Source organism: Culex pipiens, chromosome 2 (assembly GCF_016801865.2).
Source record: "Culex pipiens pallens isolate TS chromosome 2, TS_CPP_V2, whole genome shotgun sequence".
NCBI lineage: Eukaryota > Metazoa > Arthropoda > Insecta > Diptera > Culicidae > Culex > Culex pipiens.
Genome location: NC_068938.1, coordinates 156,960,974 through 156,984,118, shown reverse-complemented (window position 1 = coordinate 156,984,118; position 23,145 = coordinate 156,960,974). Strand labels below are relative to the sequence as shown.

The 23,145-nt window shown below is 35.2% G+C and overlaps 1 protein-coding gene across 1 annotated transcript; it reads left to right on the top strand.

Annotated features, from left to right (window-relative positions):
- The first annotated feature begins 9,052 nt into the window (after positions 1–9,052).
- LOC120414239 (collagenase-like) lies at positions 9,053–10,190 on the top strand. Its single transcript, XM_039575350.2, has 3 exons — positions 9,053–9,183; positions 9,243–9,693; positions 9,748–10,190. The coding sequence occupies exons 1-3, from the start codon at positions 9,121–9,123 to the stop codon at positions 10,068–10,070; spliced, it is 837 nt and encodes a 278-aa protein (XP_039431284.1). The 5' UTR covers positions 9,053–9,120; the 3' UTR covers positions 10,071–10,190.
- Positions 10,191–23,145: the final 12,955 nt, after the last annotated feature.

Below are 23,145 nucleotides of genomic sequence, written 5' to 3'. Positions count from 1 at the left end.
CAGATGTGACATCAACATCGGGCAAACATGCCCCACGTCAGCCGGTGAACATGGGTCTGATGGGATAAAATTTCCCCCCAAGGGGAACTTCAGAATTTTTAGGAGACAGTTTACATTGTTTTAGAGGAGCTTATTCTTTTTTCAACCTCCCACATGGCTTTGTGGCCGACTCAACGAGCGTTTTATTTCTGGCTTTTTTTCTGCTGAATACAAAAAGAAACTGGTAGAAAATGCAAACTTTGCTGTGTAATCCAGCGCATACAATCCTTTGCAGAAAGGTATTAATCCGGATCGCTTTTCCGAAGAAAAGAGGGAGACAAAAAAAGGAACGTCAACCTGACGGGACAGCATCACCGGATAAACTTGAAAAATCCACTTACAATGTCCGGATTTTATGATGGATCGGATCGTTCGTTGGTTGGTGACCGCAGGCCTGGAAATTGTAAAGGGTTTATCTGATAGGAGGGGAAAATAGTGGGTAAGAAAAATTGGACGCTCGTGGTTCTGTTTTATTGAGCGGTAAGCTTCATAAACTCGGCTTACGGTTTCTTTAGGGCTTACATAGCACAGTGGAAATTTTTTATTTTTCTTAAGTATTTAATTTTGAATTTAAACTGATTTTTAAATAAATTCGTCTAAATGTTACAATTTTCTGATTCTTCATCATTTTGACAAAAGTTAGGCCCATTTTATTTTACTTTGTAGTATTTTCAACGTCAAACGGTTATGATATGACATGCAATGTAAGATCCTCTTTGTCTTTACATCTAGAAGATAAACGAAGCATCCCCTGCTATAAATCGATTGATCAAACAAGGTTCATCGAAATGGAATTACCAGATTTACGGATCATTATTGGGCTTGGGATAGTTTTGTGAGAAATTTATCACAAGGTATGAAAGATGAAAATTTCATATCGACGAATTTTAACTAAATTTTCTGTCATAAAAAAAACATATAATTGAACCACTAAAAATGTGTAATTTAACATGTCCAATTCATTTTTTTTATTTTTGAACATTAATTTAAACGCATTAATTCAAACTACTCTCATCAAGAAATTTCATCAAATTTCCACCAACAGACTTCAAACTTTCACCAAAAACCGTAAAACTTTCCATCGCCATCTTCCACTGCAAATCCGCGACAAGTGTCACGCCGGGGGGACCCTCACACTCTTAATCACCCGCCGGATCCCCACGGGAACTCACCGAAACATGGCCAGAAATTCAACACCCATTAAAACTCTTATCGCGTCCCACTATCATCATCATCATTTTCCTAGTCGTTATGCCACAAAACTAGAACTCTCTGGCCTGGGTGGCTGACTGGCAGCAGCATTTTAGTGCTTTCTACGACATGCATTTCCGCGCCCTGGCGCTCATTTCCTTAAGTCCTGTCCTCCCTGAAGGGAGTGGAAATGTTTTTGGGGGGTGGGCGGACCACGTGACGCTCATAATTAGCGCATCAAAAGTCATCCCACAGCATTGCTGGGCTGGCCTGCGTCCAGAAGAGTCGGGGTGGAACGCTTTTGCTTGGTTTGTGCAATTGTGGAGGGGAAATGTCACTAGAGGATTTTTCCATGGTGTTTGTCGAACAAATGATTGAACCATTTTTAATTTATTGATAATAGTACTGTACACTAAAACGTTGATTTCAAAACACCTACACTTCCAATAGCGCGAACCGATCATTCATTAAAATCAAATCATTCCTAAAAAAATTCTAGTGGTAATATACACAGAAAAACAAATATGGTAATATTCATCAGGAAATGGTGACAGATTTTGTGTAGAAAAAAATGTGTAATAATACATCAGGAACGTATCGATACCACTCCAATACTTCTAACTAACGTGAAACTTTCCGTGGATTCCGAATATGACAAAGTTGAGACCAAAAAGTGCCGCTATGGAGGCCTACAAGGCAAAAATTAACGTTTTAAAATGTTTGTTATAGAAAAATCGAAAAAACTATGAGAAAAACTGCGATTGGCCAAAAAGTTAATACCGTAGGCTTATAGTCCATGAAATCATCTATCTTTTGACCTATGGGAGGCTGTTGCAAAAAGATATTAAGGTTTAAAAAAAACCATTTTTAACAGTAATTTGCAAAAAGCTATGAGAAAAAGTAAAAGCGATCCTGGATGTCTATGGCCCATTTTGAAGAGCTTCAAAAGACCTTTCAAATGCATCTACGAGAGTTGGAATTGATGAAGTTTTACGGAAATGCGAACAATTTTTAGATTTTTTAGGTTTTTTGGACCTCAAACTTTGAAGAGAGAGAGGGCTCATATTTGGCATGAGTTCATCTCATGTATAGACAAACAAACGCTGAAAGTTTTATCCAAATCGGAGCACCTCGATACAACCTGTTACACATTGGTGAAAAACTCGCGCTTAAATTTTCAACCTTCCAAAATCCAACTTTTTGTTTCTGTGTAATAAATTATTTTTAATCTGAAATTCAACCTACCAAATTTTCAATCTTCCAAAATTTAACTTTTTTTTTGTGTAATTTTTAATCTGAAAAAAGTTTTAAAAAAATCTTACAAAATAGTTAAAGCAATTTCTGAATATGCTTGTTTGATATTCAACAAAAAACAAAACAAAATAAAAAAAGAAACATTGATCATTAAATATTAAACATCAAACATAAAACATTAAACATTAAACATTAAACATTAAACATAAAAAATAAAACATTAAACATTAAACATTAAACATTAAACATTAAACATTAAACATTAAACATTAAACATTAAACATTTAACATTAAACATTAAACATTAAACATTAAACATTAAACATTAAACATTAAACATTAAACATTAAACATTAAACATTAAACATTAAACATTAAACATGAAACATGAAACATGAAACATGAAACATTAAACATTAAACATTAAACATTAAACATTAAACATTAAACATTAAACATTAAACATTAAACATTAAACATTAAACATTAAACATTAAACATTAAACATTAAACATTAAACATTAAACATTAAACATTAAACATTAAACATTAAACATTAAACATTAAACAGTAAACATTAAACATTAAACATTAAACATTAAACATTAAACATTAAACATTAAACATTAAACATTAAACATTAAACATTAAACATTAAACATTAAACATTAAACATTAAACATTAAACATTAAACATTAAACATTAAACATTAAACATTAAACATTAAACATTAAACATTAAACATTAAACATTAAACATTAAACATTAAACATTAAACATTAAACATTAAACATTAAACATTAAACATTAAACATTAAACATTAAACATTAAACATTAAACATTAAACATTAAACATTAAACATTAAACATTAAACATTAAACATTAAACATTAAACATTAAACATTAAACATTAAACATTAAACATTAAACATTAAACATTAAACATTAAACATTATACATTAAACATTAAACATTAAACATTAAACATTAAACATTAAACATTAAACATTAAACATTAAACATTAAACATTAAACATTAAAAATTAAACATTAAACATTAAAAATTAAACATTAAACATTAAACATTAAACATTAAACATTAAACATTAAACATTAAACATTAAACATTAAACATTAAACATTAAACATTAAACATTAAACATTAAACATTAAACATTAAAAATTAAACATTAAACATTAAACATTAAACATTAAACATTAAACATTAAACATTAAACATTAAACATTAAACATTAAACATTAAACATTAAACATTAAACATTAAACATTAAACATTAAACATTAAACATTAAACATTAAACATTAAACATTAAACTTTAAACATTAAACATTAAACATTAAACATTAAACATTAAACATTAAACATTAAACATTAAACATTAAACATTAAACATTAAACATTAAACATTAAACATTAAACATTAAACATTAAACATTAAACATTAAACATTAAACATTAAACATTAAACATTAAACATTAAACATATTTTTTTTGTAAACATTCATTAAATCTATATTTTCATTAAATCTGTTTTGTTTTCAAGCTTAACATCATAGAATCAGCTCAATTATATTAATTGGTGCTAATCTACACTTCAATCTAAACATATACGACAGCTTTTAAATAGCTTAAGGGGTTACATAAACGTAAATCGGCATAAATGTCAGAGGTTGGTATGAGAACACAACGTTTATTTTTAAATAAGATAAAAATATTTTTATGTTTTTCATATAAAAGTTAGAGAGCTTTTGATTCTTGCATTTTTCAAATATGCAAAATTCAAAAATCGGGCATCGTCATGCACACGGGAGGTCTTGTCAGTCTTCTCCCCAATTTTAGCCAATTCGGTCCATCCTATCCTAAGAAAAAAATGTTCACAAAGTTTGCGGGTTTGCTTTGCGCATGGCACAATTTTGTGCTTAAATCGTCTCTTACTCAGTTTAATTATAAAATATCGTCATCAAACTTTCAGGAGTGATCATCTTTCAAGTGGATTTAATAATTTTTTCTGTAATAAGTTTTATTTTGCATTTTCTAGATGCATGTAACCCACCAAAAACAAATTAAAAATATATATTTTTTGTTTTTTTATTCTGCGTTGGCCAACTGGGGAAACCGGTACTAAAGTCTGAATAGTAAAATATATTTTTCCAATTTTTAAAATTATTTATATTCATAAATGTAATAACCAGTCTTTTAACAAATAGAGAGATAAATAAAAAATATTTTAAACACTAGGAATTTTGTGAATCTGTAAACTCAAATTTAACAATTTTCACTAATAAGTCAAATTATTGCTGATATTTGCCGAATAAAAATTTTGATGCTTTTCAATTCTTATCGATTATTATGTATTCAATTATTAATGTAATTCTACAAAAAATACATTTCCGGGCCAAAATATGTTTTTTTTCAATTTTGGGAATTCCTGGGACAAATTATAAAAAAATCCCGGGATTCGGGAATTCCCGGTTTTGGAAAAATCCCGGGATTTTTGTCCCGAGAATTCCCGGGATGGACGCACTAGTTGAAATACTTTGAGAATTTGAGGGAAAAAAGACCAATAAATTAACGAACAATACAAAACAACTCCAATCGCTCAAAGACAATAATTTTCATCATTTCCCATGGAAAATCACTTTTCCCGCAAAAGCTGAGGCCGCAAATGCAATGATGACGCGACACTAGCGCCTGACGATTGTGCCCTGCTGCAAAGTTTTAGTGCAAATTACACTTAAACTTTCTCATTTCTGTCTGTGCTTTGAGCCAGGTTCCAGTCACAGGGAAGAGAAGGAAATAGAGGATGCGCGTCGGCCATAAGAATTTAGTGTCACCATCTATCTCTAAAGTGGTGGCCGGGTGGCAAAGGGGAGTGGAGAAAACTTTTCGTCTGATGCCTGGCACTAGCTTGTTCGCCTTGATGGCCGAAGAACTTGCGAACTTTTCACTTTGTGAGAGGGGCTCCTTAAACGGGAGGCCAATTTCGGGGGACCAAAAGCGGGACATGCTGAGTCTGGGTTCGTAATTAAGCATGGAGAGTTTTCTTTTTTTTTTGTTTTTGGTCCGTGCTTTTATGCTCATCCGAGACGACGGTGAACATCGCCATTTTGGGCAGCAGCATAAAAACAGGAAGGAAGCAAACGTGGGCGAGCATAGTTTGACGAAGATATTTTCATCAGGAACGGTTTGGCGCTTGGTCGGAATGTCGTAAAAGCTGGATCTGAGGACTGTTCAACATTTCAAATGATCTCACGGAAAATTGCAACAGCTTTTCAGAAAAAAAATCATCTCTCTTTTGTGCAGTTTTTCCAAAAGCAAACTTTCCACGAAACTCAGTCGAGTGTCCTTCGAAACCAAAGCCACAAATTCGACCCCATAGAATGAGGCAATCCAACTACCAAAACAGTGCCGAACAGCACTCTCTGCGAATGAATGCGAAAGTTGAAACTTTTTCCTTCAGCCTGAACTGGTCAGTTGCGGGTCCAAAAACTCAACTGACCGTACCGTACTCTTGGAAAATTTCCGGAAATCCGATCCACAGCCCACTTCCCATCAACAACTCCAAACAGTACTTGGTCAGTCTCTCGCTCTCAAGTGGGGTTGTTTGTTTGCGTTGGCTTGCCCCAAAACACAGAGTGCTAGAGCTTTTGGAGCAACAAGATTTCATGGTTCCACTGGTTTTGTGTGTTCTGACTCGATTAATTTGAATGGATGCTCAAAGAGGGGGGTTTGAGCCTCTCGGACCACACCATTCATTAGTTTTTCATTCGAGTTGAGGAGGTACCTTCTGGTTCAAGTGCTGAACGCTGAATTTTCATGGGGCATGGAAAAGTGGGAAAGTTTTGTACCACCAAACGAAAACGCAATCGAGAGAGAAATTGAAAATTTGGCTGCTTTTTCGTGGAGCTTGGAGCTTTGATTCTTTGCAAATAGTTACCCAAGTGTTAAAATGGCACTCTGGTGGGCAAGTTCTATGCTTAAGCTATGTATTTACATTTTATTTAAACTTTTTGCGAAATGTTCGCTTTTATGTAAAGGTTGCAATTATTATTTAATAGTTCATGGTGGTCTTATCCTAAGTAAAGTAAATTAAATGTTTGAAGAATATAAAGTAATGTGATTTGTAAATGCAAGCAAGATGTTGTAACCAGCTAAAAATCATCCAAAATCTAGCCAAACATTTGAAAATTATTTTACTCACACAGCAGTTGCCCCGACCCTTCTTCGATTTGCGTGAAACTTTGTTCTTAGGGGTAGATGTTGTTTCTGATCTCAAATCCGAGGTCCTTTTTTGATATCTCGTGACGGAGGGGCGGTTCGACCCCTCTCATTTTTGAACTTGCGAAAAAGAGGTATTTTTCAATAATTTGCAACTTGAAACGGATATGAGATGGAAATTTGGTGTCAAAGGGACTTTTATGTAAAATTGGATCTGATGACATTCTCCAAATTCCGCAAACAAGTTTTTTCATAAAAAAAAAAAAACATAAAACGTTTTGAAAACTTTGCTATTTTCCGTTACTTATTTAGATTATTTGGAATATGAGCAGTTCTCTACGAAATCGGTCTTTTTTAATTTTATTTTTTGTATTTTTTATTCCGGCAAATTTGGCAGCTGCCCATACAAAAATGATATGTGAAATTTCAAAAATCTATATCTTTAGAAAGGAATTTTTTGATCGATTTGGTGTCTTCAGCAAAGTTGTAGGTATGAATATGGACTACACTGAAAAATGTCACTAAAACTTGATTTGCAAAAAAAAAAAAACACTTTTTTTAATTTATTTTATTTTTTGATATGTTTTAGAGGACATCGAATGCAACTGTTCAGAAATTTCCAGAATGAGCAAAAAATCTTTGACCGAGTTATGATTTTTTGAAACATTACAGTTTTTTTTTCAAAAAATCGAAATATTGGTCACAAAAATTTGTCAACTTTATTTTTCGATGTAAAATCGAATTTGTAATCAAAAAGTACTGTAGTGAAATTTTGATAAAGTGCACCGTTTTCAAGTTATAGCCATTTTTATGTATTTTTTTTTCAAAATAATCGCAGTTTTTCATTTTTTTAAATTAGTGCCCATGTCTGCCCACCTTTGAGATGAATATTTTTTGAAAAGCTGAGAAAATTCTCTATATTTTGCTATTTTGAACTTTGTTGATACGACCCTTAGTTGCTGAGATATTGCCATGAAAATGACCATTTTCGAATGTCTATATCTCAGTAACTAATGGTCCGATTTACAATGTTAAAATATGAAACATTCGTGAGATTTTCCGATCTTTTCGAAAACAATGCTTTCAAAATTTTAAAATCAATACTTCCATTTCAAACGGGCGTAATATTTAGTGTTTTACCCTTTTGAAACTTTTCAAAACATTTTTTCGTGAAACCGCGATAACTCGTGATGTTTATAAGCAAACCCCTTATATTCATTAATTTATCATTTTTTTTGTAATTGTCTGCTCTAGAACTTTGCAGAACATTGTTTCGCTCTAAAAATAAACCAGCAATGTTAAAAAAAAACACAATATGTTGAAATGAAAAAATTTGTTCTAAATGAAAAAATTGCCCTTTTGGGTTAATGTAGATTCAGAAAGTACATTAAATTTTCCTTAAAATGACATGTTCCAAAAATATTACAGTTGAGTAATGGAGAATGGCAGAGTTTTGAAAGTTTTTTTTTTGTTTTTTCGATGAAAAAAACATTTTTTTTGATTTTGTTCAAAAATGCAAGGGGTCGTCCGTCACGACGGCAACTTTACCCGATTTCGTATGAGTTGGTAGAGAATTACCCATTTGAAAAATAAATAATAGAAAAGGACAGTTTTGTTGAGTGACATAGAAATGGCTATAACTCAAAAATGAATATTGAAATTAAAAAAAATAAACAAAAAATCTAAAAAAAAACACACAAAAAATAGCTGAAAAATTCGATTTTTTGTCTACTAAAACATATCAAAAATAAAAATAAATCGAAGCATATAAACTTTGTCGTAATTGTTTTTTGATAAAAATAAATAAATTGTTTTTTTAGTGAATCTTTTTTCTGACTAGTTCTTACCATGACCATCAAATTTGCCGAAGACCACAAATCGATCAGAAAATCCTTTTGCGAAACGAATATTTGCGAATGTATTCATAGTATTCATAGCAATTTTCTGCTGCATGCAACAGCGATGAACATCCCTAACTTTCTAAACAACTTTTGGAGATATAATTTTTTTCTTCTTTTTTTTCCGGCTTGTGTAAACAATTAAAAATTAAAGCAAAAAGATTTTACAGCACCGCACACGTAATGTTTCTGATTCAGAACTGGGGAATTTCCTTTCTCCTTCGATTCACAAAACCTTGACTTCTTTTCGAAGAACTGATGAAGCATACCGTCTTCCATGCTCCCGAGTGCCCCCTAATTGAATTGAGGTGTCTTGCAGTATCTACCCCGGTCGACAATACACCGTCAGAACACCTGACTCGACGCGATAACATCAACTCCGTTCCGGAAGATATCGCTGATATAAAACTGATTGCCCGAAGCTACGCTCCTACCAGTCGCCGCGATGTTCGCGTAAGTTGAACCACCTGGTAGAAAGGGCTCCTTCCAAGAGTGATGATTTTAAGAAGTTTTCTCATTCTGCTGACACTGTTCCACGTCAACGTCTACGCCGCAGTTGTAAGTACGATCAATGCTTGGCTCAAGTGGAAGAACTCACTCCAAAAGTGTAATCCAAGAACGATGTGATTCCTATCCCTCGGTATAGCATTCCGCACAGTTTCGGGAAGGTCATCAATGGCAAGACCGCCGAAACCGGGCAGTTCCCGTGGCAGGTGTCGATCCGAGCCGCGCTGGACCGATCCGTTACGGTTTGCGGTGGGTCGTTGATCGCTCCACAGTGGATTCTTACGGCAGCGCACTGCGCCAAGGATTACACCGGCTTCCAGATTGGATTTGGTTCTAATTTGCTGAACGTTCCTCGGTTGACGATGTCCGCCGTTTCCAAGATTGTGCATCCGGAGTTTGATCCCGTTCGGTTGAACAATGACGTGGCGGTCATTAAGCTTCCCTCGCCGGTTCCGTTCAGCTGGGAAATTTCACCGATTCAGCTGCCACCGCTGAGCTATGCCTGGAAAACGTTCCAAAATGCGGCCGGCGTAGTGTCCGGATTTGGACGGACTTCCGACGGTAGGTTTCGCATGTTCAACTGAGTCATATGACCTTCTTACAGCTTCATTCCAGCTAGTCAATCGATCTCCGCTCTGCTCAAGTACGAAACGTTGAGAATCATCTCCAACGCGGAATGTTCAACCGTGTACGGAACGTCGGTCATCCGGAACTCGACGATGTGTGCCGTTGGGTGGGAGCGCACTAATCAGAACGTTTGCCAGGGAGACTCGGGAGGACCGCTGGTGATCGAGGAGAATGGGACGTACCTTCAGATCGGAGTGGTTTCGTTTGTTTCGAACCGTGGCTGCAGCACCGGAGATCCGTCCGGGTATATCCGGACGGCCTCGTATCTAGAGTGGATCGCGCAGCAAACGGGAGTTATGTTGAGGACTTGAAATGATTCGCATGGAGCGGTAGTTTAAGATCGATTAGAATTTAAACACACTTATGAAAGTATCACGCTCACGTCTTGGAATAAATTATCGAATAAATAACTGTGCCACCCTTCTACAAAATTATGCGATTAGTCGTAAACTTTTCCTTTTGCATGAAATTCCTCTCAGTTTTTCCAACTTAAAAATGCACTTCAGTTTTCCCCCTAAACCACAATTAACTTTTATGCCGACCAAGAGAGCGAGAGAAAAAGGAGAAAACAAGCAGAAAACTTCCCCCCGGTGCAAGCCGAGAAAACAAGATCAAACGAACACGTTTCATTCACAAATCATCAAAAGAACAACTCGCTCACCGTTCGTTGGGCAAATTCCTCACTTGGCTGGCACGTGCATTCCGGACCCCGCGGTTAAGGGCTGCACTTGCACCTGAAGTGGGCACCATGTGTGTGTGTGTGTGTGCACTTCTACTTGTAAGTTCCAGCCATGGCAGCGAGAAAGAATAAAAAGCTCCAGCTCAACGAGGATTATGAGGTTCGGCTTGGTAAACCACAAAGCGTTCTACGAGCCCGCTTTGAAGGCTCGTGCTCTCAGCGAGCCTTGCAACGGTGAACACACTCGTCACGTTAATTAGTTTAACGGAGCGGGTGGGCGTAGTAGTTTTTCACGTAATGCACATGTCGTTTCCGGTTTTTATTGCTGACTTGAGCGAGGGATTTTAGTACCGGGAAGAATGAGTAAATTTTTTCACCTAAACCAACACGGAAAAGGGATCCGTCGCCAAACGCGAAAAAGTTCGTTAGAACTAGCGAAAAAAGTCGCTTATTTCTCAGCCTGCACAAAAATTACTTGGAATCGCTAAATTTTTTCGGTGGTTTGGAAGTCAGTCAAAGGGAAATGGACGGATTTGGTCCAAGGATGTACACAAACGGGACCATTTTTTTCGAAAAATCTCGCCGGGACATGATAAAAAGTCTTCTGGACCAACTCTCTAAACCCCGGGTTCAAAAGTTACAAGCTGTTGAAGTTTGACCATTTTGGGTAAAAATGTACAAAAAATCGTATTTTTGCTATTTCTAAAATCATTCATAAAATCTCTATTTTATTATGGATTTCGATCATCTTGACTTCATTCGACGTGTATCAGCAAAAACTATGAGTTCTGATATATCTTAGCATGATTGAGACATGATTTCTCTTATTTCTATCCATTTGAACCGTTTTTGCAAGATGCTTACCATAGAAACAAGTCAAAACTTCAAGATTTTGAAACCGGATCCTACGCAGATTGCTTCAGTGAGTATGGAAGGCTACAGTCTTCCGCCGTAACAAGCAAGAGATTTGCGGGTTTTGACCCCGGGACAAAAACGCATAGACTACTATGCTGATGTGTTGGGATGTCCTGGGTCATCCAAGGACTCCCTGGAGTTAAGATCTGTAGAACTACCGCCGTAACAAGCAAGAGGTTGACGGTTTTTGACCCCGGAACATACCCGCATGGCTTCAGTCAGTATGGTAGACTGCATTGTTAATGTGTTGGGATGTCTTTGATTATCCTAGGACTCTCTGGAATTAAGATATTTGGGTTTCTGTAACAAGAAAAAGGTCGACGGTTTTAACCGCGCATCATAACCTCAAAGATTCAGTGAGTATGGCAGGTTATATTTTTGTTATGTTCGGATGTTCTGGATCATTCCAGGGAGTCCTTGTAACAGCCGTAGACCCACAGATCATAACTCCAGGGAGTCCTTAGATGACTCAAGACATCCCAAGCCATTAACAAAGTAGTCTACAATACTATGAAGCTATGGGGGTATGATCCATGGTAAAAACCGGTCGACATCTAGCATTGTTACGGTAGTAGACTTACAGATCTTAAATCCAGGGTGGTGGATGTGGTAGTTAATTTATTTCAGGCAGCTTTAACATTTATGTCATTCGCTGCCTTTAAATCCAGGGAGTCCTAGTATGATCTAAGACATGTCACAGCATTAGCGAAATAGTCTACTACATATACTGAAGCTATGCGGGTATGATCAGTGGTAAAAAATCACTGCCCTCTTGCTCGTTACGGTAATAGACCCACAGATCTTAACTCCAGGGAGTCCTAAGAGAACCCAGGACACTCCAACACATTAGCATAGTAGTCTACCATACTCACTGAAGCCATGCGGGTATGATCAGCGGTCAAGAACCGCCGACCTCTTGCTTGTTCATTCCAATAAGTTGTTACAACATTGCACTGTAGCCTTCCATACTCACTGAAGCAATCTGGGTAGGATCCAGTTTCAAAATCTTGAAGTGTTAACTTGTTTCTATGGTAAGCATCTTGCACAAACAATGAAGTCAAGATGATCAAAATCGAAAATAAAATAGAGATTTTATGAATAATTTTAGAAATAGCAAAAATATGATTTTTTGTACATTTTTAGCCCAAAATGCTCAAACTTCAACAGCTTGTAACTTTTGAACCCCGGGGTTTAGAGAGTTGGTTTAGAGGACTTTTTTCATGTCTCGGCGAGATCTTTCGAAAAAAATTCGTTCGTGTACATCCTTGGAACAGCTCCCATACAAATTTTTGCCCATTCTCCTTTGATCGAACCAGTGAAAATTTACTGGTTGAGTAAAAAAATTCGCTACAGGTGGGATCGGTTTCACTAGAATCAGCAATTAGTATTAATGGTTCAGGAGAATCTTCCGGATTCCAAAATAAACCAGACGATTGTTCTGCTGGTTTTGGGAGAAACTCCGCTAGTCCAGCGTTTTTTTTTTTGCAGATTTCAAAACTAAAATAATAAAAATCAACAGTACTGGAAGCTGTGACAAACGAAAACAGAATAAATATTTGGAGAGTCGAATGGTTCTACAATAGGGTGGTCCAAATCCGGGCTTTCTCGAAGCTACCCACTGAAATCAAACCAATCAAATCAAATACCATTTTTGTATGGACAGCAGCCAACATTGTATGGAGACTTTTATGGGTGAACCAATGGCGCAAAATAGCTTCTTTGGTCATAAGGAAGGCCCCCACAAAGTCACAAAGTTTGAGCCAAATCAAAAAATACAAATGAAATCCATTTTCGGTTTTGGTAGAGAAATGCCTATCTATTAAATCTTCCTTAATTTTTTTCCTAAGAAGAGCAGACTTTAAGAGCGAGTCCAAGAAACAGGGCATACCTCTTCTTATGGGGCGTCGTATGGACCTCACCAATCTGCCTGAAATTGTTTGTACATATAAAACTAGCATTTGGCCAAAATATTAGGTCAACGGGTAAGTAGGGCAAATCGAGACACAGAAAAATACGATTTTAAAACGTTAAAAATCTTACAACAGCTGTAACTTAGGCATAATTCAACTAAATTTTAAATTTAAAATGCTTCTGAATTGCCGAATTGCCTTAAAAAAATAACTTTTTTGTATAATTTATGATATTTTTTGGCTGCAGTGCCATCTTGTGACTCACTAATGCAAACTCGAGAAGGAGTGGCAAGATAATAATATAATAAAATAAAAAGTAAAGAACGTTTCATGTTTGAAAGAATACAAAAACTCACAGAAATAAAACAAATAATTTGCTTAAAAAATGAAGAATATAAAAACTAGCTAAATCCAAATGATTTGTTCAACCTTAAAAGAATTGCTCAGGTTTGGATTTATGTTTAAACTCACAGAAAGAAAACTAATTATTTATTTTAAAAAGAATGCAAAAACATACAGAAATAATTAAAAAAAAATTCCATCAAAAAACAAAGAATGCAAAAACTAACGGCAATTTTTCTGAATGTTATGCTGAAAATAAAAAAAAACTATCAGAAATTAATCAAAGTTATGACCCACAGAAATGATTTAATATTGTAACTGCTTTTGTTTGAAAATGCCAAAACTCACAAAATTGTTTTTATCCAAATTATTTTTCAAACAATTTTTTATACATGTAATAATGTATAAACTAATAAAAATAACATACTAACAAACAAAAAAAAAATACAAAGTTTTAAAAAGAATTCAAAAACTCCATAAAAGTTTCACATTATAATTTTTACAAAATACTTTTAATATAATTTGTGTCCTTAATATATTGAGTGCGGTGATTGTGGGGACGCGCAGTCCTGTTTTTTCGTGTTATTTTCGTCTCTTTTGTGTCGCTATTTGTGTACATGGGGTGATTGGATTTCTTCTTCTTCTTTTTTCATTTTTTTTAGATTCGCGCGTTCGTCGGCCGTTGAATTTTATTTTTGTTCTCTTTATATAGTTTTCGATAGAAACAATCCGATTTTTGTTTTTTGAGACAAGCAAGTCGTATTGCTGGATTAAGTCCTTTCCATATCATCGAGGATCGGAAGGCACGTCGACAAATATGTTTTAAGGCTTATGATATAAAATAATTTTAATGAATGAAGCCCTTCCTACATCACCGTTGATCGGAAGGCACGCCGACGGAGAATTTCTGGATAATCGCGGTCGAATTAATACTATATTTAAATCCCTAGATAAGTATCTTTCCGCAGCCGGCTGCCTAAGATTTTTTAAATTTCAACCGATAAACAAATTGCTCATGGTCGCATCACCTATCACAGTGAATCCTGACCTCATACCCATCTTACTAACCCCTCAAAACTCATGTGATACTTTGTCGGAGACGCAGTCGATTTGGCGGTCCCATCACTCAAGTATCGGACTAACATTCCCATCCACTTCCCCGTGTCTTACCTCTGGTCGTGGCCGGCGTCGGTATTGATCAGCACGATAGGGACCTTTGAAAATTGCGAAGGGGTGATGATTGGTTCCTACTTTTCATCTGTGGTCCACGGAGCAATGTTTGGGGGTCCTGGTCAATAACGAAGTAGCAGCTACGGGTAGACACCAATGCTATGCTATGCTATGCTATGCTAATTTGTGTCCTTTTTATATTGTTTTGTTTTACGATTTTTCATCAATTCGGCGAAACGTCGCAATTTGGCGAAACGTCGCCATTTGGCGAAACGTCGCAATTTGGCGAAACGTCCCATGCGGCGAAACGACATTCGGCGAAATGACCGTCGGCGAAACGACCGTCGACGAAACGACATTCGGCGAAATGTCCCGCACCCAAGTATTCCATCCAGATATCAACTCGAATCGACCTGGAGCTTGTAGGGGCATCTGGGACTACCATCTGAAATTGAGAATGCTTTGGGTAAGGCAGTTCAACTTAGAAAAAGATACTTTTTCTTTTAGTGAATTATTTTTTGACTGTAAATTTTTGTTCGAAGTCCCCCTTGATCAAAATTTTTCGATGATAATTTTATCATTTTCGTATTCCTGAAACAATTTCACAATAGAAACATGCATCACAAATTTATTTTCATTCATTTTAACCCTTTAAGAAATTAGAGTAAAAAAAATAAGAAGCTTCTTTTTTCTGGTGACATCTACACAGCAAAAACTAAGTTTAATTATGGAATGTTGAAAATTTGGTAGGTTGAATATTACCTCTTTTTTGGGTAATATTACCTAAAAAATGTGTAAATCTGTAAACCTGATGAATATTCATCAGAAATTGATGAATTTTCATAAGTATCTGATGTTATATTACACATTTTTTTAACACAAAATCTGTCACCATTGCCTGATTAATATTACCATCATTTTTTCTGTTTTGTATCCTTACAAACGAACTTGATTTTCAAAAAAATGTGATTCGAAGATTTTTTTTAAATATGAATTTTTAAAGGGTTAAAATAGATGAAAGTATATTTTTTATGCATGTTTTGACTCAGGAACACAAATCAGGTAGATTGGTGAGGTCCAAATGACGTCCCATAGAAAGGGGTATGCCCTGTTCGTGGACTCAATCTTCAAGTCATCCCATTCGTTGGATATTTATAATAAATGTTCAGAATCCATTCAAATTGCTTATAATTTTCCTAACTATTGAAAAAGCGTTAAAAGACATTTGTAACTGAATTTCCAGAGAATGGCTTTTTTACACCCAGACCCTTTACACGCAGCTGGTTTACTACTTTTTTTTGCTGTGTTATTATCGATAGCAACATGATTTTTATGATTTCGATGAAATCATGGCACCAAAAACGAGCTAAATTCAAAAACGATGACAAGTGTTTATTTTTTGCACCATTCCAACGGTCTAGACATAACCGTACTGAATAGACCATCGTCATTTGAAACAACTCGCTGGAGATAGAAACTATTGAATTTATCATTCATTGCAACGCATTTTCACACAAACACACACACACCATTAGCACGCCGCCGAACATTATTCAGTGCAATCATGCCGATGATTATGATGATGACGGAAAACACTAAAACATCAACTTTCCATATTGCTACGATAATTGCATTTTCCACAGAACCCGAGGACCTGAGGGCGCACACTACCTGCTGTGAAGGTGTGGGGGAAGGGTGCAGGGAGGGGAAAACCGGAAAATGCATGCTTTCACGATGGCAAACAGGAAAGAACATCCTGCCACATTTGGACTCGCGATATTTGCTGATAATGGTCAGAAAATGTGAGTTTTTGTGAGCGGTGCGTGTGTGTGTGTGTCCGGCGAGTAAATGTACACTAAATAAACATATATCCTGTAGGCACTCGATAACAATGCGGTGGTGCAATAAATAATTAAATGAACAGTGAAAACATTATGCAATTCAACTGGAAGGTTTGAAGGATACTCACATGATGTCCATAGCCAGATAATTACGGGTTTAATCATGAGTAAAACTCATGAAACATTCAAAGGAAAACCAAATAAGTTTATTTTCTATAATTAAAACTTTGAAAAAACAAAAAAAATATTTTAAGAGTCTGTTTCCAGAAATTTAAATTTCACTTAAAATATGACATCTCTTTTTTATAATTTTCGAATGGCTTATTTACTTATAACGTAACACATTTAGAGGAAGGAAGTCTTGTTCTAAATGGTCACCAATAAATGCAAATGCAAAGCATTCCTTTATCAAATGGTAATAGAAAAAGTTTTTCTGAGTGCAATTTCTCCCTGGCACCCCACCTACCCGTTGCTTATCAGATCAAATGCAATTGCAGCAGCAGTCGCATCATCTCTGTTGTGGGAGGGGAGGCTCGCCGTAGGTGTGGAACGACAAATAAATTACTTTTGGGCACACAATGATAATGAACAGGAAGGCGGTCCTGGGGGTGGTGGAAGTATTATTTAATTTTGGCGTTGTATCAATTGAACTCACTCTTTGATTAGCGCGTGAACCGCTTTGGTACATTACATTTGTGTTTGCGCTCAGATTAGTATCGTGGAGAGGACGGGGCGGGTTAAAAACAAATGCAAAATATTCAAATTTGCACGTTTTATTCGATTAAACAGTTTATCTGGCCTGCGCGAGGGGCATTGGAGCTCATTTCCGATGGCGAAATATTACCCGCTTGATTAGTTTTAAATTTATCTAATTTGTCAATTTTAAATGGATTCCGCGCGCATAAATTGAGTAAACATGAATTGATGCTGTTTACAATGGTTTTTGATAGCTGGCGAGTGGCTTGATAGTTCGTGACCAGGTCGTTTGTTTACAATTGGATTTTGCTTGCAGGTATGAATGCTCTATCTAGTTGAAAATTGGCACGTTCTCAGTTGTGTGTAATCTAGAGATCTATTTGGCTAAATATCCGCCAACTCACACGAAATCAGAAAAAGTTGTCCCAACTCACCATCAATTTGCGTGAAACTTAGTCCTAAGAGTTAATTTTTGTTCCTGATTACGAATCTAAGCTCCGTTTTCCGATATCTCATGACGGAAGGTTGATTTTGAAACATTCGAAAAAGACGTGTTTTTCAATAATTTGCAGCCTGAAATGATGATGGTTTGGAAACATGGTGTCAAAGGGACTTTTACGTTAAATTGGATGTAATTGTTATCAAAATTTTACATTGAATATTTTTGTACTAAATGAAAAAAAAAATCTTCCTGTATTTTTGAAGACTCGAAAAGAACATGAAATTATCCATAAGAATGGCATAGTTTTTGTATTTATGTCGGTGAAAAAGCCTTTTTTTAAATCTGGCAATTAGTTTCTGATAAACAGTCAACAGACTGCCTGTTACATTTCTGTATATTTTTTTTCAATATTCTAGGTTAGCCATCTTGGCCGCCATCTTGAATTTCACATTTCCCGAACACTTTGAAATATTCAAGAGGTCGTATCCTAGTTCAGCGATCCCAAATTAGTTAAAATTGACTAGTTGATTGAACTTAAAAATCCTTTCATGGTGTTTTTTTTTTTCATTTAGCCGCCATATTAGACGCCATCTTGAATATCGCGCTTCCCTTTGAGACTCAGGAAATCAACAGGCAAATTTGGATTCAGGAGGGTCGATTTAGTCTAGATCGATCAAAAACTGGCTTGTTACACGATTTTTCGAGTAGGAAGAGAATCCAAAATATGATGAAAATCCGATTTCACGAACCATTGCAAACTGAACAATTGTAATTTTTCGTGACGGGACAACGCTTCCATATACCCCCTTTTTAAATGTCCTGTATAATTTTATACAAAGAGTCATTTTACTATAAAATTTAGATATGAATCATTCGCCAATATTATGATTGTTAAGTTTGCACCAAAGTTAAACAGGACGATAAATTTTTGTTCCGCAAACACCTCATGTGTTTATTTTAATTACCAAAATTGTTTGAAAATCATTAAAAGAGTGATGCATTCTCATTACCAACCAAAAATCAGATCCAAAAAAGACAAACAACATGATACCGATCTCCTCGTATCATCACGCATATACTATCGTGTTATTTTCTGACTGACAGCACAAAAGTACAGATAATAAAAGTTCAATCACACCCCATCGTCGACCACTGCCGGCCATCATATTTTTCAATAAAATTCCACTCAATTTCTTCCGGTGTGTGCCTCCCTCATTTTGTACCATGCATTTCCCGTGCGGCTGGCAAATAATTAAATTAATTAATAATATATATATTTCGAGCAATTTTATAAATTAACCATTTCCATTAATTATAATATTTCTGACGCACTACCGCCACCGAGCGGGAAAAAAACTGAACAGTGTGCCCAGTTTTGCTTTCGTTTTTTTTATTTTGGTTATGGTTGAAATTAATACTTTATTCAGTGTGTTGCAACGGGGTGATGTCTTTCACCTGTGGGTAGAGGACATCCACCTCCCGACGAGCAGTGAGAGTGGGGGTGGAAAAGTGAAATAATTCCCGTGCCGGTGCTGTCAGGTCCAAAGCGAAAAGCCCCGCATTAATAAATAAAATGTCGCGTATACGCACCGAGGGCGGGATGAAGCGTGAATTAAGTGGGAAGGGGATCAATCCACCTATTAGATTAAGGGTTTTCATTCTAAAAATACTAAACAAGTATTTTGGAATAAATGATTGGCGCTTTTAAATTTTAATTTACATTCTTTGAACAAAATAATAAAAAACAAGACTTTTCTAAAATAATAAAAAAGAACTCTTGTGATGGAAAACAACATCCTTCCTGGACGGGGTGAAACGCATAAACATGAAACATTAAGCACAAACATGCAACCCTCTCTTCCACGATAGCTCCCGCCGCCCCCACACCCCACTCAAAAACATTCGACCAAAGCTCGGGCAGGAAGATAATTTCCACAATTGATGTTTATCCTGGAGATGATAATGGACATCAGTAATTCATTAAATTTTTTATATTTGCCCAGGCCTGTCGAGAGACTCAGAGCCCAAAAAAAAAACAACAAAAAAAGTGTGTCGTAATTTGAGGCCTTGCCCGGATACACCACAGATTAAATTGGGATTTAATGTGGACGAGGCACGCTGTAATCTCGCGTTAAGCATTTTCACGAGTAAAGCCCACTCACGATTTCGGAACGTTGTGAAAAATGATAGTGAATGGATTGAGGAAAAAATCTTGGAGGGTATTAATTATGTTGGTATAAATTGATTGATTGATTGTTTTGTTAAATGTTTAACTCATTTGGTAGGATTGGAAAGATAGCAGAAGTTATCTTGCAAGTACTAAAAATGAAAATAAAAATCGCTGCAAGATAACTTTTTAGCACAGAAGTTATCTTGCAGCGATGTTATGTTCTAAATTCATCGAATCTGCAAGACAACTTCAACTAAAATTTTAAGCATAAGCATAAGCATAAGCATAAGCATAGGTGCCCACCCGCAGTTGCTACTCCGTTATTGACCAGGACCTCCAGAAGTTACATCCACGAGCCGTGGAAGATGAGTGGGAGCTATCTTTCCTCGCTTCGCAACTTCTCAAAGGCCCCTATCATGCTGATCAATACCGGCGCTGGCCACGACCAGTGGTAGGGTCACGGGGAAGTGGATGGGAATGTTAGTCCGATACTTGAGTGATAGAGACCGCCCAATCGACTGCATCTCCGACAAAGTATCACATGAGTTTTGAGGGGGTTAGTAGATGGGTATGAGGTCAGGATTCACGAGTGGCAGTGATGTGACCAAGAGTATTTTGTTTATCGGTTGAAAATTTTACATCTTAGGCAGCCGACTGCGGAAAGATAAATAATTGATTATTTAGAAAGTTTGTTTTTTAATCGAACGCGTGCCAACTGAGCAGTAGTGCTATGAGCTGGACTTATTAGTATATTTTTACTGTTTGTACAATTTAGATAACGCGAGCAAATGTCAAAAACAGTAAATAAAAGACGCTTCACTTTTCATAAAATCGATTGTTTGATGAGTTAATACTAAAACAGCAAGTTGGAATAAATTTTTACGATCATTTACGACGAAAATTTTCACGAAAAAACAGGACTGCGCGTCCCAGAAGCACTGCACTTATCATTTATCGACAACTTCAACTAAAATTTTCAAGAATAACTTAAATTCGATTTCTGCACCTTGAGGTAACTGCAAAATAAATTTCTGCAAGGTTATAATTTCGTTTTTTTTTTTTCAAAATAGTTGAAGACATATTTTTATGAATAAATTAATTAAAATAAATTCCGTTCTAATTTTTTTACTTGCAATATAACTGAGCAGTTCTTTACAAAATCGGTCCTCTATAATTAGTTTTAATTTATGTTTTTTTTAATCCAGCTGAAACTTTTTTGGTGCCTTCGGTTTGCCCAAAGAAGCCATTTTGCATCATTAGTTTGTCCATATGATTTTCCTTACAAATTTGGCAGCTGTCCATACAAAAATGATGTATGAAAATTCAAAAATCCGTAAGTTGTAGGTATGGATTAGGACTACACTGAAAAAATGATACACGGTAAAACACATTTGGTGATTTTTTAAGTTCACTTTTTGTCACTAAAACATGCTTTGCAAAAAAACATTATTTTTATATTTTTTTAATTTTCTGATATGTTTTAGGGGACAAAAATGCAAACTTTTCAGAAAAATCTTTGACCGAGTACTGAATTTTTAAATCAATACTGATTTTTTCAAAAAATCGCAATTATTGTCGCAAAAATTTGCAATCAATAAATACTTTAGTCAAATTTTGAAAAATTGCACCGTTTTCAAGTTATAGTCTTTTTTAAGGTTTTTTTTTTTTAAATTGTCTCAGTTATTCATTTTTAAAATGACCATATTTCCCCGCTTTGGATTTTTTTTTTTGAAAAGCTGAGTATATTCTCTATATTTTGTTTTTTTGAACTTAGTTGATATGGTCGTATCATAGTTGCTGAGATATTGTCATGCAAAGGTTTAAAAACAGGAAAATTTATGTTTTCTAAGTCTCACCCAAACAACCCACCGTTTTCTAATGTTGATATCTCAGCAACTAATCTTAAAATTGGACCATTAGTTGCAATGTTAAAATATGAAACATTTGTGAAATTTCCCAATCTTTTTGAAATCAATATTTTCAAATTGTTTAAATCAAGGCTAACCTTTCAAAAAAGCGTAATATTGAATGTTTGGCCTTTTTGAATTTTTCGTCTTGATTTAAACATTTTGAAAATATTGTTTTCGAAAAGATCGGAAAATTTCACGGATGCTTCATATTTTGAATAAATACATTACAAAAAAACTCCGATCTGATTTTTTTTACTTGCAAGATAACTTCAGTTGGAGATCAATTGATCATCTGAAACCAACTAAAGTTATCTTGCAAGTAAAAAAATAAATAGAGCGGAATTTATTGAGTTTAATTTATTCATAAAAATATTCCATCAATTATTTTGAACAAAATCGAAAAATTTTATCACTCTGCCTGGGTTCTATGAATCCTTCTAAAGTTATTTTACAAAAATTTGAGCTGAAATTATCATACAGAAAGTTATATCGCAAAAATTGAGCAAAAGTTACGTTGCACAAATTGGAGTGAAGTTATCTTGCAGATTCAATAATTTTAGTAAAAAAATGCTACTAAATGTATTTAAAAGTTTCCTTGCAGCTGTTTTTTGATGTTTAGTACTTACAAGATAACTTTTTTTAGTACATTGCTAGATAACTTCTGCTATCTAAATTGGAAGCCGAATTCCTTTACCATGAATTCTAAGCAAACTAAAAGGATTTAATTGGAATCCTCGCAGATCTTCAAACTTTACCCATCAAATTGAAAGTAGGGTAGGGTAGTCCATGAGACACTTTTGGTTTTCAACTTTCAACGATTTTTCTATTTTTTTCATCAGCATGTTTTAATGAGCTTTTTGTTGCATTTTCTTTCTTTTAATGTGTTCTAACATTGGCCAAAATATGAGTTCGATCCGACATCTACAGCCAGAGTTGTTCAACTGTCTCATTGTAGACGCACTTGGCAGGAACAATGAGACAGCTGGGGAACAATGAGACACTCTACGAAAATCAATACTTTTCTAGTAAAACATCATGTTTTTGTTATTGTTCCATAACAGCTGACTTGCCTTGAACATTTTAGAGCAATTTTGCCAACATGAAACTTTAGTTAACAAAAGTTATACTAAAAAGTATTAAAATTTTGTAAAATCCATATATTTATACCAAATAACTTTGTATGTTTGGTTAAATGAGGTTGAAACTCTATAAATATTCAAAATATCACTTTCAATTCATGTTTTGAAAGATTTACATGGATTTTGAAATGTTTAATGAAGAAAAATCAAAGTGTCTCATTGTTACCCATGG

Excerpts from the sequence above, each read along its gene's own strand:
- LOC120414239 (XM_039575350.2), top strand. The coding sequence starts at position 9,121 with ATGATTTTAAGAAGTTTTCTCATTCTGCTGACACTGTTCCACGTCAAC. Across the intron at positions 9,184-9,242 it reads TCAACGTCTACGCCGCAGTT|AACGATGTGATTCCTATCCC; the intron begins GTAAGTACGATC and ends GTGTAATCCAAG. Across the intron at positions 9,694-9,747 it reads ATTTGGACGGACTTCCGACG|CTAGTCAATCGATCTCCGCT; the intron begins GTAGGTTTCGCA and ends GCTTCATTCCAG.